Source organism: Haemorhous mexicanus, chromosome 3 (genome assembly GCF_027477595.1).
Source record: "Haemorhous mexicanus isolate bHaeMex1 chromosome 3, bHaeMex1.pri, whole genome shotgun sequence".
NCBI lineage: Eukaryota > Metazoa > Chordata > Aves > Passeriformes > Fringillidae > Haemorhous > Haemorhous mexicanus.
Window position 1 is genome coordinate 41,981,744 of NC_082343.1, and position 13,605 is coordinate 41,995,348.

Genomic DNA, 13,605 nt, shown 5'->3' on the forward strand with positions numbered 1-13,605 from the left:
CTGCAGGCAGAGGGATCCCCCACTCCATGGATAATGGGTACGGACCTCTGAGGTCGCTTGTCCCGCGGGACACTGCAGGCGGAGGGACCCCCACTCCCACGGATAGCACGCCCGTTCCCTGCTCAGCCTCCCTGCTGGGGGCGCTCTCAGTCACAGGCCCCCGCCTTGGCCCCGCCCCGTTCCCGCTCTCTGATCGCGGATTGGTTGACTGCCCTGCCACTCAGAGCCAGGGCGCGGCTGGCAGGCTGTGGTGCTCGCTCAGCCAATCGCAGCGCATAGCGCTGGGCGGGGAAGGGGCGGGCCCGTCGCCATGGCAGCCGCGATACCGCCCCAGACACGTCCCGGGTTAAATCCCCGCCGGAGCCAGAGCCGGAGCCGGGGGAGTTCTCGCTCCGCCTCGAAGTGGGACCGGGCAGAATGATGCGGCCGCGCCGCGGGCTCGACCCGGGCTCCGTGTGGGCGCAGCGCCTGCGGCAGCTGGAGCAGCGGTTGCGCGTGAGGGGGCGAGGGGCGGGGCCGGGGCGGGGCCTGCGGGCGGGCACGTGCTGCGGGGCCGCGCCTCGGTCGCCGGGCGGGAGGGCCTGGAGGGCGCTGCCAAAGCCGGCTCCTTCCTGGGCGGGCGTCCCGAATCCCCTCCTGCAGGGCCTCTTGTTAGGCCCCCACGTGTCGGAGGAGCGTGCTCCAGCTGGGTCTGGGGTAGGAGTGTCGGAGCAGTGCGCCGCTCTCCTTCTCTCGGGCCCCGCCGCCGGGCAGGGCGGGCGCTGGCGCTGTGGGGAGGCGCCCCTGTGCTGAGGGAGCGTCTGGCCGCCACGCCGTTGAAGAGCTCTAATGATGCTGCCTTGGAAATGGAAACTTACGTCCTTACGCATAAATAAATAAAATAGTGCTTTGCTAATGACCACGGTTCTGGGAAATGCCATGAGGAGGTTGTTTCGCAAAGCAAAAGCGCTTTAAATGGCGTACCTATGCATTCCCACGCAAGCAAGCAACGTAACAGAAAAGATGGAGATAAAGGAATATTAAGAGTTTATCCTAATTTTTGCATGCTCCTATACAAATATTGTTGTGATTAGGAGATGGGGGTAGGTAGTCCGTTGATCTCAGAAGTTTGAGACACAGTGGAATATGGTAATCAAGGCTATCATAATGAAATTATATTAATCAGACTAATTTTTATTTAGTTTTCATTTTTGTGTATTTGGGTGGCTTTTTTTCCTTAGACCAAAGAAGAAAGAATAGTTGTCCTGGAAACTGAAAATGCTGTTCTTCATCTAAAACTTGCAGAGGTGACTTTATTTTTTTTTCAGAAAGAATTAATGTGGAAATAGAAAAAAATACACTGAAATTTGCCTTCCTCTTTTCAGGTTTTGCCCTCTTTACCATCTGGGAAAATCTATAAGGGGTTAAGGCTCAGTGTCTCTTTCTTTTCAAAATCATGAATGGTAGCAGTAATGATAGGCTGATCAAGTAACTAGAAGTCAGCTTGAATTTAAATATTTGCTATTGTTTTAAATCTAGAAAGCTGAACTGAGGGAATGACTCTGGAAGTGTTAGATGTGGGATATCTCTTCTTACAGGGAACATGTTTGTCTAAAAGACAATGGCAGATTTTTCAGGAATGCTATTTAGACACAACTGGGACAATGCTTTGAAAGGAACTGTTCACAGAGTGCAGGAGAGACATTTCATTAGGAGTAGACTTACCAGGGATGCCCTGCTGTGTTTTTAGTTCTGGTATTGTTGCACGTGTGCCTTGTCACACAGCATACAGCAATAACTGGATGCCCTCATTGCCTTATATCCTTCTATAGGATAGAAGGATACAAGCATAGGTTATTCCTAGATCCTCACTGAAATAAGGAGCAGCCTGTGATAATGTTTGGGGCCTTCAAAGGAGGGGATTTCAGAGATTTAAAGAATTTTGAATATAGATCTAGGCTGCTAGAGCAGAGCCAGCTGTATTAGTGGTGATGGAAGCTGTTGGCCAAGAGTTTCTAATCTGGGCTGAAACATTAACTGGTTGGGTGACCTCAGGGAAGCCATTTGCCCTCCCTGTGAGTTTGCTAACACCTGTGGATAAAAGTGGGTTTAACATTTTTCAAAGTCTAACTGGAAACAGGTGGTATATCTGAAATGAGTTTTGCTAGGTATACAAAAGAACAATAATTTATTCTGAGGAAATGTTTTTACTGTCTTTGTTCTTCGTTACAATATTCATTGAAAACCTTAAGTATTTCAGCTGATTATTTTTTATCCTCACAAGCACAAAAAATTATTTATTCTAGTCAGTAAGGTGTATCAGATGTAGGAAGGAGTTGTCTGTGTATCAGAGAATACACTGAAGCCTTGTTTTTGAAATAGAGCACTGCTTCATTTTATTGAAAAAGGTGCTGGAAGAAATGGGCACCTTCAGACGCACAAGGAGTGTGGGCAGTGTTACCACCATCAGTCAGAAACAATGTCAAAAGAAATCCTTTGCAATTAACCTTGCACTAGTGGTTCTTGCACTGATTCCGGCAGTTATTTAAATACACTTAAAAAATTTGCCTCTTCTTGGTTAATGGGCCCCAGCAATCTGAAAATACAAGCTGAACTGACATCTATGAAATAGTTTTACCTTACTTGAAGACCCTCTATTAAAGATAATGCTAATTGAAATTAGTGTTATTTAAGGTTGTGCAATATTCCACCATATGTCCTAATATTCTACCAGCTATGCTGATGAGAAAAGCTACTGCCCTTGACTGTGTATTCCTGATCCTTCAGATCTGCCAGTGGAGTTGCCTGAGTGATTGAGCTGTAACAAGTCCAGTCACAGGGACCAGGGTTAACAGAGGTCTCATTCTTAACTTGTAAAAGCTAATTGGATTCATTTTGTCTGGAGTGAGTTGGGAAGCTTTGGAGACAAACTTATGAGGATTGCCATAAATTAGAATTTGCAGTATGAATGTTTGTCTGTAGGTTGCACCAGTCTTATTAAAATGTTATCTCCTGCTACAGACCTTCCCTTACATCCTTGAGACAGTGATGAACTTCAGCACTTCTCCTGTGTTCTGCAGCCTGGAGGGGTTGTTACTGCACATAGGCAGGCAGATTTCTAGGTAGATCTCCTTTTGCCCTGCTTTTTCCTGTTTGGAAGTCTGTTTATCTATTTGCATAGCCCTTGCTTTTATTAGCAGTCTTTGAGGTCCTCACCCTGCAGCCTTTTTTATGTAAAGCCAAGTCTGCCAGAATGGATCTGATTGCAAAACTGAGATTTCACTTTGGAGAACACTATTGAATAGTTCTGTTTCACTTCAGCTTATAATAAAGCTGACTATAAAGATATTTTAGTCCATTTTTTGCATCTATGTTCAAGCACAGGTTTACAAGTGCTGGCCTATGAACAACTCTGGTGAATGTTAAAACTATTTTAGTGGAGAAAATCCTAAAATCAAGACAACGTTTGCAATAAAGATGGACTTGATAGACAAAGTGATGCAATGACAGTAGCATCGAACTTTCTGATTTTGTCTTAGTGTTGGGAAATGTGGAGGGTCAAGGGGAATCTGTGCAGATGATGCAGATTAGGTGCTAAAAGGAGGTTTTAACTACCCTAAGCTTACCTAACCACAAGGCTTGAGTACTGCAATTGTTTATAGACATATGCTTAACTTTTCTAAACACTGTATAGAATCAATCTCAGTATCTGGGACCTTAAAGCCTGTAACAATTAAAAAAAACAAACTTCTTCCTGCTATTTCTTGTAAGAACTTTTTCTAATAGTGCTAAGGTGGTGCATTGTTCTACAGACATTCCACTTGCATGTGGAAATAGAAGATTCATGCTTTGTAAAGATGAAAAAGCCACATGAAAACATTGGTTTTGATAAGTTAAGTACTTCTTTTTTTGAAAATACAATCTGTCTTTATCCTGACAGCTTCAGGATGTTGTACTGTTTTTGTCGATATCGCCGGTAGTTAAACTGCAATTAAATGTTTGCTTTTTATCATCTGATAAATTTTGTTATCAGATGATTGGAATTGAATCAAATCCATTGTGTGAGTAGGTTTAGCTCTTTCATGTCTCTTGTCTCTTCTATGCTTTGCTAATTTAAATAACAGGGAATTACAGTCACAGAATGTATGGTGTGAATGAAGTAGGAAATAAGTCTGTGCAAGAGACAAGTGCATTTCAAAAATAAAGAGGCAATTAATTGGTACTGGTTAATGAATGATAGATGTGAACAGGTGGCAGGGGAAAACAGCTGCAGTTGCAGCTCATTTTAAGCACCAGGACTGTCAGAAAATTACAAAAATGCATTTTTTAGTGTTTTACAGATTCTTCCATATTTCAGAATTTCACAAGAAGTCTCTACTGAGATGACTCTTCTTGCATTCATGCCTGTAAATATTTAAAGCTGCATTATTTCTATTTTCCTTTTGATTTCAATATCTCAAACAATTTTCAAGTTGGCCATCAAAATTGCTTTTGCATAATAGGTAACTTTGGACTGTTAGATGGGATTCTTCTCCACAAACTTTAAAACTTGCTTTGGTTGCTGTGATCTCTGAAGACCTGGAGCAGGGCTTTATTGGCCCAGATTCACCCCATGGCAGCCCTACTGATTGTAGTGGAGTTGGTGTTGTCAGGGGGCACAAAGCTGGGGGCTTTGTATTCGGGATTTCAGCAGTTAACACGTGTATGTTTGTTCTGTTTCATGTCCTTCCACTGTGCTTTCTGCATTGAATCTAGTTTCCAGAGACACTTAATCCAGCTGTGTAACCAGCCCTTTTCCCTAAGTGAGAGGGTTTAGGTACTGCAGAAACATTTTAGTAATCTGGTGCTCAGGTTTATGATCCAAGAAAGTAGAATTTTGTGATGTTGGCTTGGGAATCATGAGGTGATTCTTTACATAACTCAGAAAAAGGTAAAAGCAAAGAAGTTAAGTATTAGCAACATCCTATGTTATCATATAGTTGAATTACCAATATTTACAGAGGAAAAGGGGACAGAATGCAATAGGAAGCATGAGTGTTTTAAGTGATTTTTTGTGATTTTTGTGATTTTTTTTTTAAATAGTACCAAGGGTTGGCTGGAAGAAGCACTAAAGAAGTATTGCAGCTCTATGCTGCTCATGGCCAGCAGATGAAATTTCAAAGGAGTTCTGTTGTAACCCAGCTGCATGGAGCAATAAAGGTAAAGGCACTTAATGATAACATAGACGTAATCAATGCCCCAAAACATTTACATGGTTATCAAATATAGTTAACCCCAGAAAATGGTGTGATATGACCCTGATCTGTGGCTTCATTGTATTCACAACAGGGCTTGCAGTGAGGTGTAACAATGATTTCATAGTGGTTTTGCTGTAATAGGCTGCAAAGTCACCTGAGAGGCTGGTAAAAGTGGATGGACCAGAGCTCCAGGATCTTACATATAGGGTGCTGTTAATACCTGAGACATATATTTTTGTAGTCAAAACTTTACAATTTCCCATCATACTGACATCCCTAGAAACAGTAATTGTGATATACTTTAGCCAGGTAGGCAAATCCTTTGAAAAAGGCATTTTAGAGCTCCACTGATTACTAAGAGTTCTCTGGCAGATCTCACGAGAAGTTTGCTGTATGCTCACTCAGGTTTTAATTTTGCATCACAGAGACTGAAACTGTTCTCCTAGTGCCAGTACCATAATATTTGCCTTTGTTGAAGTACTTCTGTGTGATGTTACTCCACAGAGTAGCGAGTTCCTTTTAGGCACACTACCAAATATCAGCTTTTCTCAGGGCAGCACCGAATGCCTGCATAAAATGACCAAAAAGTATCTCAGGAAAAAAATCTGATTCTTAATAGACAGAAGGATGCAGCTTAACTGGAACATTTGTTGGACTAGATGATTGTTGTAGGTCTCTTCCAATGAAACTATACTGTTTTATTCTAATTATAGTAGTTCTGCTTCGTAAATTTTGTAGTAGTATTTTATACTTTTGATTAGGTAGAATGGCAGAACTGCTTGTGATGCAATACCAGTGGATTGAGGCAGTAAACTATCAGATGTCAATGAAGACTAGGAGGGAGCAAAGCTCTCTAAATAGAAGTCTAGATGAACAGTCATCCTATACCCATAATAACAAAAAGATACTCCTTCCCATTTACATTTTATGGCTTTTGAGAGTGAGAAATGCAATGATTTTGTCCCTTTAGATTGCCTTTTTATCATTGAAACGAATTAATTAATTCAAGGTCAATACCTTAGGAAAAAAAAAATCACAGAATATGTAACACTTTATGTCACAGAATATGTAACACGGGCTGACAATGAAATATCACAATGTTTCTGTGACATAAGGTATTGTTAAGTTCACCTTAGAGATGGTTTTACATGTCCATTTCAGGACTTGGATGTCAAGAACTTTACTAATCCTAAAATTAGGTCAATTTGTTTTTATTTGTGTGGACTTGTACCTGAATATAGGCTGATCTTACAAACATTTAAAAGCCTCATACTGTATATTACACTGAATTACATACATAATAAAAATATTTTTCTGAACAACATCAGTTTCTGGTTTTTTTTTTCAAAATACATCTGGTCTCATAGGAAGACATAGGAGTAGCCTATACAAGAAATGCCTCAAGTGAATCCTAGCAAATACCTTCTGATCAAAGTGTGGAAAATTAAAGTAAGGCATATATAGATCACAATTTTTCATTGCTAATTCTGGGTATGACTTAAAAGTGGACAGAGCCTGCACATGCTCTCACACACTTATTTTTGTTTGATGAAATAACAAGGAGACTTGGTTATACCTGAAGCTGTGTTACAGTCAAAATAGGTATGATAAAATGATAAGGATCCATAAACTCTTGCTGGAACTTTTAGGAAATTACATTGCTAAATGTTTTGCAGGATCCTTCTCTAAACGTACTGAAAGATATTTTCTTGAAGGCTTCCTTCCATCAAGTAAAGGGTTCTTCTTGCCTGTGCTGTCTCACCATAATCATTTGGGCTGTTATGTTGATTCTTCGTAACTGGTGGTTCTGTGTCTTTATAACATATTTTTTTCTTGCTGAGAAGAGGCTTAAGCAAGACCTGAAGAGCCTTCATTCATTTGCTCTTGAGCTTTCAAAAGATTTTCAACGTCAAAGCAAGACTTGTCTTTACCAAGTTCTGGCAGCGGTCCAGGGGATACAGCTGCAGAATGAAGCAATGCAAAGTAAGGCTCATTGCACTTAGATTTCAAACATGTAACATCAACAATGTAATTGTTCAATGTTACTAATGTTAAAAGGTTGAGTTTGATTTTTGAGAAATGTGTTGCTGAAATTGTAGCATTTGTTTCTTGTTTGACATTAAATCATCAAGGAGTTCTGAAGCATTAGAAGAAGTACAAATAAGTCTGCAGAGGTTATGACTGATAATTTGAATTTGTCTTTTGTGTGGATTACAGCTGCTAGTAGACTGCTGCTGAGTTGGCTCAGCTGTAGCCTTTTTAAACTGAAGTTCTCAGGCTTGTTATCTTGGCTATTTTAGAAGAGCAAAATAAAGAATGCATTGCTTTATAAAGCTGAAATTTGTCTGCTTTTGACTGTACCAGCTTATTTCAGAGGTTTATGAAAATACTGCCTGAAATTAGGATAGACTCAATTTTTAATATTTCTGTGTATTTATCAAAAAAGGAATTACTTCAAATTCAAAAACCAGTTGCATCTGCTGGACTGTAGATACTAACAGCACATGGATTGCTGTTTTGGAATTCAGGCACTTCCTTGTTCGTGTATACATAAGAAGGAGAGCCAGTGCACTGGTATACTCTGCCCTCATCCCTGAGGATTAAGTGCATTGGTCCTACACCTGGATCCCATGGTGTGGATCTCTGTACCTGCTTCCAATATCCTTGATTCTGGTGAAGCTCCTACCAGGCCTGAGAATCACATGACACATGCAATGCTTAAATTGTTTGATGTGTAGCAGCCTGGTGAACTACAACAGATAGACAAATTTACAGTCAGAGGCCCTTTGTGATGCTCTGAAAGCCATCTGTCACCATTTAAAAGGTATGTTTTCTTTCCTTGAATTATTTAATTTTGGGACTGATTTGGTTCTGATGGGACTCCTTACGTCAATATCAACAAACAACACTCTTGGTGATGGGTGTTTACAAAACTTATTCCTGTATGTTAAGTACTAAGTTATGAATAAAATTTGATTACTGTATTCTTCTTGTTGAGAAAATGCTCCTTCAAAGAAAAAATCCCAAAGTTGAAAATTACCTTTATCTAAAAAGTGAACTTTTCTCTTATTGAAACAGGGGGCTAAATGAGCAGATATGAGATTGAGTTTGGCACTGAGCTATTGTGGTGTAAATAAATAATAAGTGTTCCTTTGGAGGTCTGGCAAAGTTGTGCTAACTCTTCTCAATTTGCATTTCCTGGTGCATTGTTCTTTGAAGTCATAAGAAGGAGCAACTTCCCTAACTATAACAAAATTTGTATCCACTTTGGTGGATGACTTTTGTTTTAATTTGTCTGGTTTTCAGTTCTCTGTCAAGTGTTTTAGATGGAGATTCTATTGTTAAGGTTAAATATGACCATTGGAATTGCCATCCTTAAATTACATGTAATCTTTTGTAGACAGAAAGCCCTAAGTATATATTCTGGAGACAGTATATATTACCAGTTTAATCTTAAAATAGAGATTGAAAACAAGGGAGAAAATTACAGAAGAAGCATTTGAGTAGGTAAATTTCAAGGTTGTAGTTGACTTGCAACAAACTGTAAAACTTTCTTATAATAACTGAGTAGTCCTTTGCTTAGAAATATTTATTCACAATCTGAAAACCAGGCTATGCCACCTTTCCCACTGAATTTAAGCAGTAGCAGCTCATAAGAGAGAGAGGTGCTCATTATTCTGTTGCTATAGGTCTGTTTCCCTCAGGGATAAAGCTGATATCATTTTTGCTAAAAAAAAAAAGTGGCCACAGAACTGCAAATGATACTACTGAGACAGATGCAGTAATGCAGCAGATTTTTGGAAAGGTAGAAATTATTGAAAATTTGAGATTAGTTTTTACATTGCTTCACCATGCAGATATTATGAGAGTCACAAGCCTAGTGACTTAGATATGCTTTGCAATTCTGGGGCACTTTCTCTCTGCATGGAGAAGATTAAAAATGGAGATTTCCCATTTTGTCCATGTTCTACCACCTATGTTCTTTGCTTTTGTTGGAGAAAGCTGAGCTCTGCACTGTGCTAATGACTTATTATTGATGGAATGTGAACTACCATCATCTTTTATCCTCAACTCCACAGGTGATTTTCACCAGCTCAGCTGCCTTTTGAGAGCATTTCCCTTAGTGGAGTAGGGAAGTAGGAGCAGGACCTTGGATCCAGTAACAGAAGTATTGTAGCAGCCCAAGGAATAGTCCATAGAACGGTTTGGAAGAGATCTGGAAAGGTCATCTATTTTCATTCCCCTTGCAGTGAGTAGGGACTTCTTCAACTAGATCAGGTTCTCAGAGGCCCATCTGACCTGATCTTGGATGTTTCCAGGGATGGGGAATCCACCACCTCTTTGCACAACCTGTTCAGTGTTTCACCACCCACACTGTTAAAAACTTCCTTTCTTATAGCTGATGCAAGTCGACCCTCTTTTAGTTTAAAACCATTACTTGTTGACCTATTACAACAGGCCATGCAAAAAATAATGTTACAGTGTGGGACATAAAATACAGCTGAATTCAAAAGAAATTTTGGTATTAAGTCTGTTGCATCATAGCTGCTTGTCCTAGGAGACATGATTAGATTTGATCTTTTTAAAAATGGATTCTAGAGTGGCAAGAAACATTAAAAAACCCAGGGAACTATGGGGACTGTTACACATCCATATCTCAGATGTGCTGTGGCTGTGCTAGGTTATGCTGCTCCTGTTTTTCATGTCCCTGTTATGGACCTTTCTGTTATGTTTGTGTAACTCTTTGTTACACAAACACACAGAACAGATCAGAGAGCTGAGCCAGGACAGAATTTGCTCAGAAGGAAGGATTGCTTTTAGACCTTCGTGTGGCTGAGGAAACAGTTTTGTGAGCACAGCAGAACATCCAGTGCAGCATTGAAGGGAAGGGAATAAAAAGCTCTGGGACTGTCAATTGAAGGAAGGGGGCTGTAAAGGTTTCAGAGCTGAATATGCTTGCAAGACATCACAACTGTTAGACTGATGTTACTGTGATCAGTAACATTTAAACAGAAAAATTGTTGACATTCCTAGCTCCCAGAAAAAGTCCCTATCAATCAATGAAATGAGCAAAGAATGGGGAAAAGGGATGTCTTTAATGGCTGCATTCTTGTGGTGACTACTTCTCTTGCCTAATGAAGAGTGTGTTAGTAGTATTTTAAAACAGATGTACCCAATGTCTACCCCTAGGTTTAAGGATGAAAATGTAATGCCTGTATACCTTGCATCTGATGCCAAGGAGAAAACTAGGAAAATGTTAAATGAATGTTTATATTAGTAACTGCATAACTCTACTTTCAGAAAAAACAATAGAAGGTCAGAAATAATTTATGCATCAGGAAACTTTTGTTCTTTCAAGACTGGAATAATGGAAGAGTATCCTAAGCATCTATTGTTTTACCTTACTGCTTGTTTCAGAGACTTAGGGAACTCAAAGTGTGTGTACACAAATATGTAAATTAAGATACTTATTGTGGAAGTTAATTAAATAATAAATGGAACGTTACTTAAATAATCAATGGAATCTAACCTTGTGTTTTAAAAATCACACTATAATTAGGGGTCACTGACTGTAAGTGGCCTTTTTGAAAACTTATGGTAACATATTTGCATGGGATTCTCCAAACCAAAGCATGCTAGTGTTACTCCACATGCTGGATGCAAAAGAAGGATTTTTCATAGTGAAACTCCTAGACATTGATTCCCCAGCTATTAACATCATGGTTCCACTGCATGCATGCACTTGTGAAGGGACGCTGTAAGCTGGAGGTGAACGGTGTGGGTATTAGAAAAAAGAGATCTGAGAAATCTCTAGTGTACACAAATGTCCCTGGAAATGATCTGATTTTTAGTCTATAAAAGAGAGATTAAATTGTATGTGCGACCATGCTGAGATACTGAGTCTGTTCCTTGCTCTGCAAGGTAGCATATACTGAGGCTGGTGGCCATGCTGCTAATTCAGCTCTCAGACCCTGATTTTGACTGCTTGATACTCTACATTTCCAACCTACTCACTAATTGCTGGGGATGTTGATTTCCCACCGGGGTTCCTAAAAGCTTGCTTTTTACACAAGCTTACAGTTGCATAATGTGTCTTCTGGGCTGTATGTTTGTTTTAGGCCTGCTCGGTGTTAATGTTATTGGGCTGAAATAAAAGCATTTGTGAAGTAAGAAGGCTTTTATAATGACCCATTCAAGTCTTCTCCATTTGGTGAAAGAAACTCCCTAGGGTTCAAATGGTCCATCTTTCCTATGAATTCCTCATGGAGTGATGGACCTATCTTAAAGGGGAACCTTACAACTGTTGAAAAGGATTAGAGGCACTGTAAGTGAGGCTGAGGGTAAATGACAGGTTAACTTCTTGTAAAGCTAGCCCACTTGAGTCTAATAAGTGCAGATGTGGTGTGAGCCTTGCAAGTGGCATCCCCATCTAGCAGCAGGCTGCTTCAAATGTAGGTTTCAGGCTTCACTGGCAGGTAACATCACTCTGACTAAACTGACACATTTGAGCTGCCTTTAAATATCTTACATTATTGATTGCTTTTCAAGACTTCACACATGTATAGTTGTGGTAACAATTTGTAGCGTCACATAGCAAGAACTATGATGGGATTTTTCATAGATGTCTAGTAAATCAGAAACTAACCTTCCTAATTGAAATTTAGTAGAAGTTGAGAAGGTTTGTGCTTATATTTCACGAGGTGCTACTGGACAATTCCTTTTGTAAAGTCATGGAGTTTATATTTCTGAAACTGCTTTCTTCTAGTGTTTCAGATAAAAGCTTTTGATCTTGAGCAGTCTCTACAAGAGGTGACAGAGAGATATGAGAAAGAAAAGCAGAAGAGGAAGGCTCTACATAACAGCTTAATTGTAAGTATGTTTAATAACAGAAAATTGGCTTATTTTGTTGAAATTATTCCCATAATTTCCTCACCAATGTAAGTAAAGAATATACTTCACATGGATATATCACTTACCCCAGCTGTCTATAAATGATGTGTTTATTTGCTGAGGCACATTTGCCTTATAATAAACCCCACTCCTTTCTTTTTACACACGATCTTCCAAATGCTCTCCTGTGACCTACTGCCCTAAGGAGTATCATCCATTTTGAATAGTGGACAGAAGTTGAGTTTCTTTATCCTCTTCTGTAAATTTGCAGCTTCTGAAATTGGTTTGAAATTCTTAAAATTATTGCCTTGATATTGCAAAGTAGTCATCTTTTATTTTTCCAAATATATCAAGCTGTATCCTGCTCAGCCATTGGTGATGTTCATTTGGGATTAAATTTTTCCTATTTGTACATTAAATTTACTCTTCCTCCCCTCCCCACAAATGACTAGTTTTGGGTTTCCTGAATCAGGACCTGATTTTTAGAAACACAAGCCTCCTTCAAACAATTTTTTTTAAAATTTTTCTACCTGGGACAATTAATCTCTTTGTTTAAAAGTACTTACCTTCTAAATTTTGCTTTGTCTTGCAGTTTACTGAAAGGATATTTCCCAGAGCAATGGGCTGTTAATGCCTGTGGTCAATAGTCCTCGCAGGCAAGCTGTGTTCAGTCATACAAAATGAGAAGAACTGATCGCCAACAAAATGGAAGCGATAAATAGGTCTAAAATGACCTACAGTGAAAAATCAGCTACTGGCTTTTTAATCATGTAGGAATGCAGTGCAGTGGAAAATATACAACATATTTTATATTCCAAATCTTTCTCAGGACTGGTGGAAGAGGAATGGAGTGTGTAATGTCTGTTGAGTTAATGCAGATATCTGAAAAAGCTCATGTAAGGAAGAAGGAGGAAAAGGAAGGGAAAGGAAAAAAATGGCTCAGAGGTTTTTTTTTTTTTTTTTTTGTCCATATGACCTAGAGAGGGCTATACAATTTCAGTGTACGAGCTCTGAAGAGCTCATACTTCCTCAAGTACTTTGTTCTACCTTACTAAGACAAATTATATTGATTCTGTTTTTTCCCCGCAGAGTCTAGGGCTATGATGCAGTAAACACTGGCTTTCTTAAACATGTTCATGTCTGTTTGACAAATTTCAGTGTATTTATCCTCTCCAGTAACTTGTGTTAAATACAGCTCAATATTCTTATCCCAGGAACTGAGAGGAAATATCAGAGTCCACTGCAGGATTCGACCATTGCTACCTTTTGATGATGCTGCTGGACATTCACACGACAGGTAAACTGGTCTGATTGTGTTAGAGCCTATCTGACTCATAATTCAAATACAGAGAAAACAGAAGCTATGTTTGTATGAGAACAACTGTGTCCTGGATTTTTCTGGTTTTATGTGTGTGGGGAGACAATGATGGTATCATAAAAACTAATTGCTGTTTTCTTTCTCCTGCTAAATTGGCTCTAGCCAATCTCATCTCCCTGT

At 39.6% G+C, this 13,605-nt stretch overlaps 1 protein-coding gene across 1 annotated transcript in view; it reads left to right on the plus strand.

Moving 5' to 3' along the window:
• Positions 1-335: 335 nt before the first annotated feature.
• Positions 336-13,605, plus strand: part of KIF25 (kinesin family member 25) — a 41,150-nt gene continuing 27,880 nt past the window's right edge. Inside the window, exons 1-6 of the mRNA XM_059841517.1 lie at positions 336-495; positions 1,221-1,286; positions 5,062-5,178; positions 7,061-7,199; positions 11,983-12,086; positions 13,322-13,404. Coding sequence (XP_059697500.1) covers positions 418-495; positions 1,221-1,286; positions 5,062-5,178; positions 7,061-7,199; positions 11,983-12,086; positions 13,322-13,404 — 587 coding nt within the window. The 5' untranslated portion in view covers positions 336-417. The remainder of the gene's footprint in view (positions 496-1,220; positions 1,287-5,061; positions 5,179-7,060; positions 7,200-11,982; positions 12,087-13,321; positions 13,405-13,605) is intronic.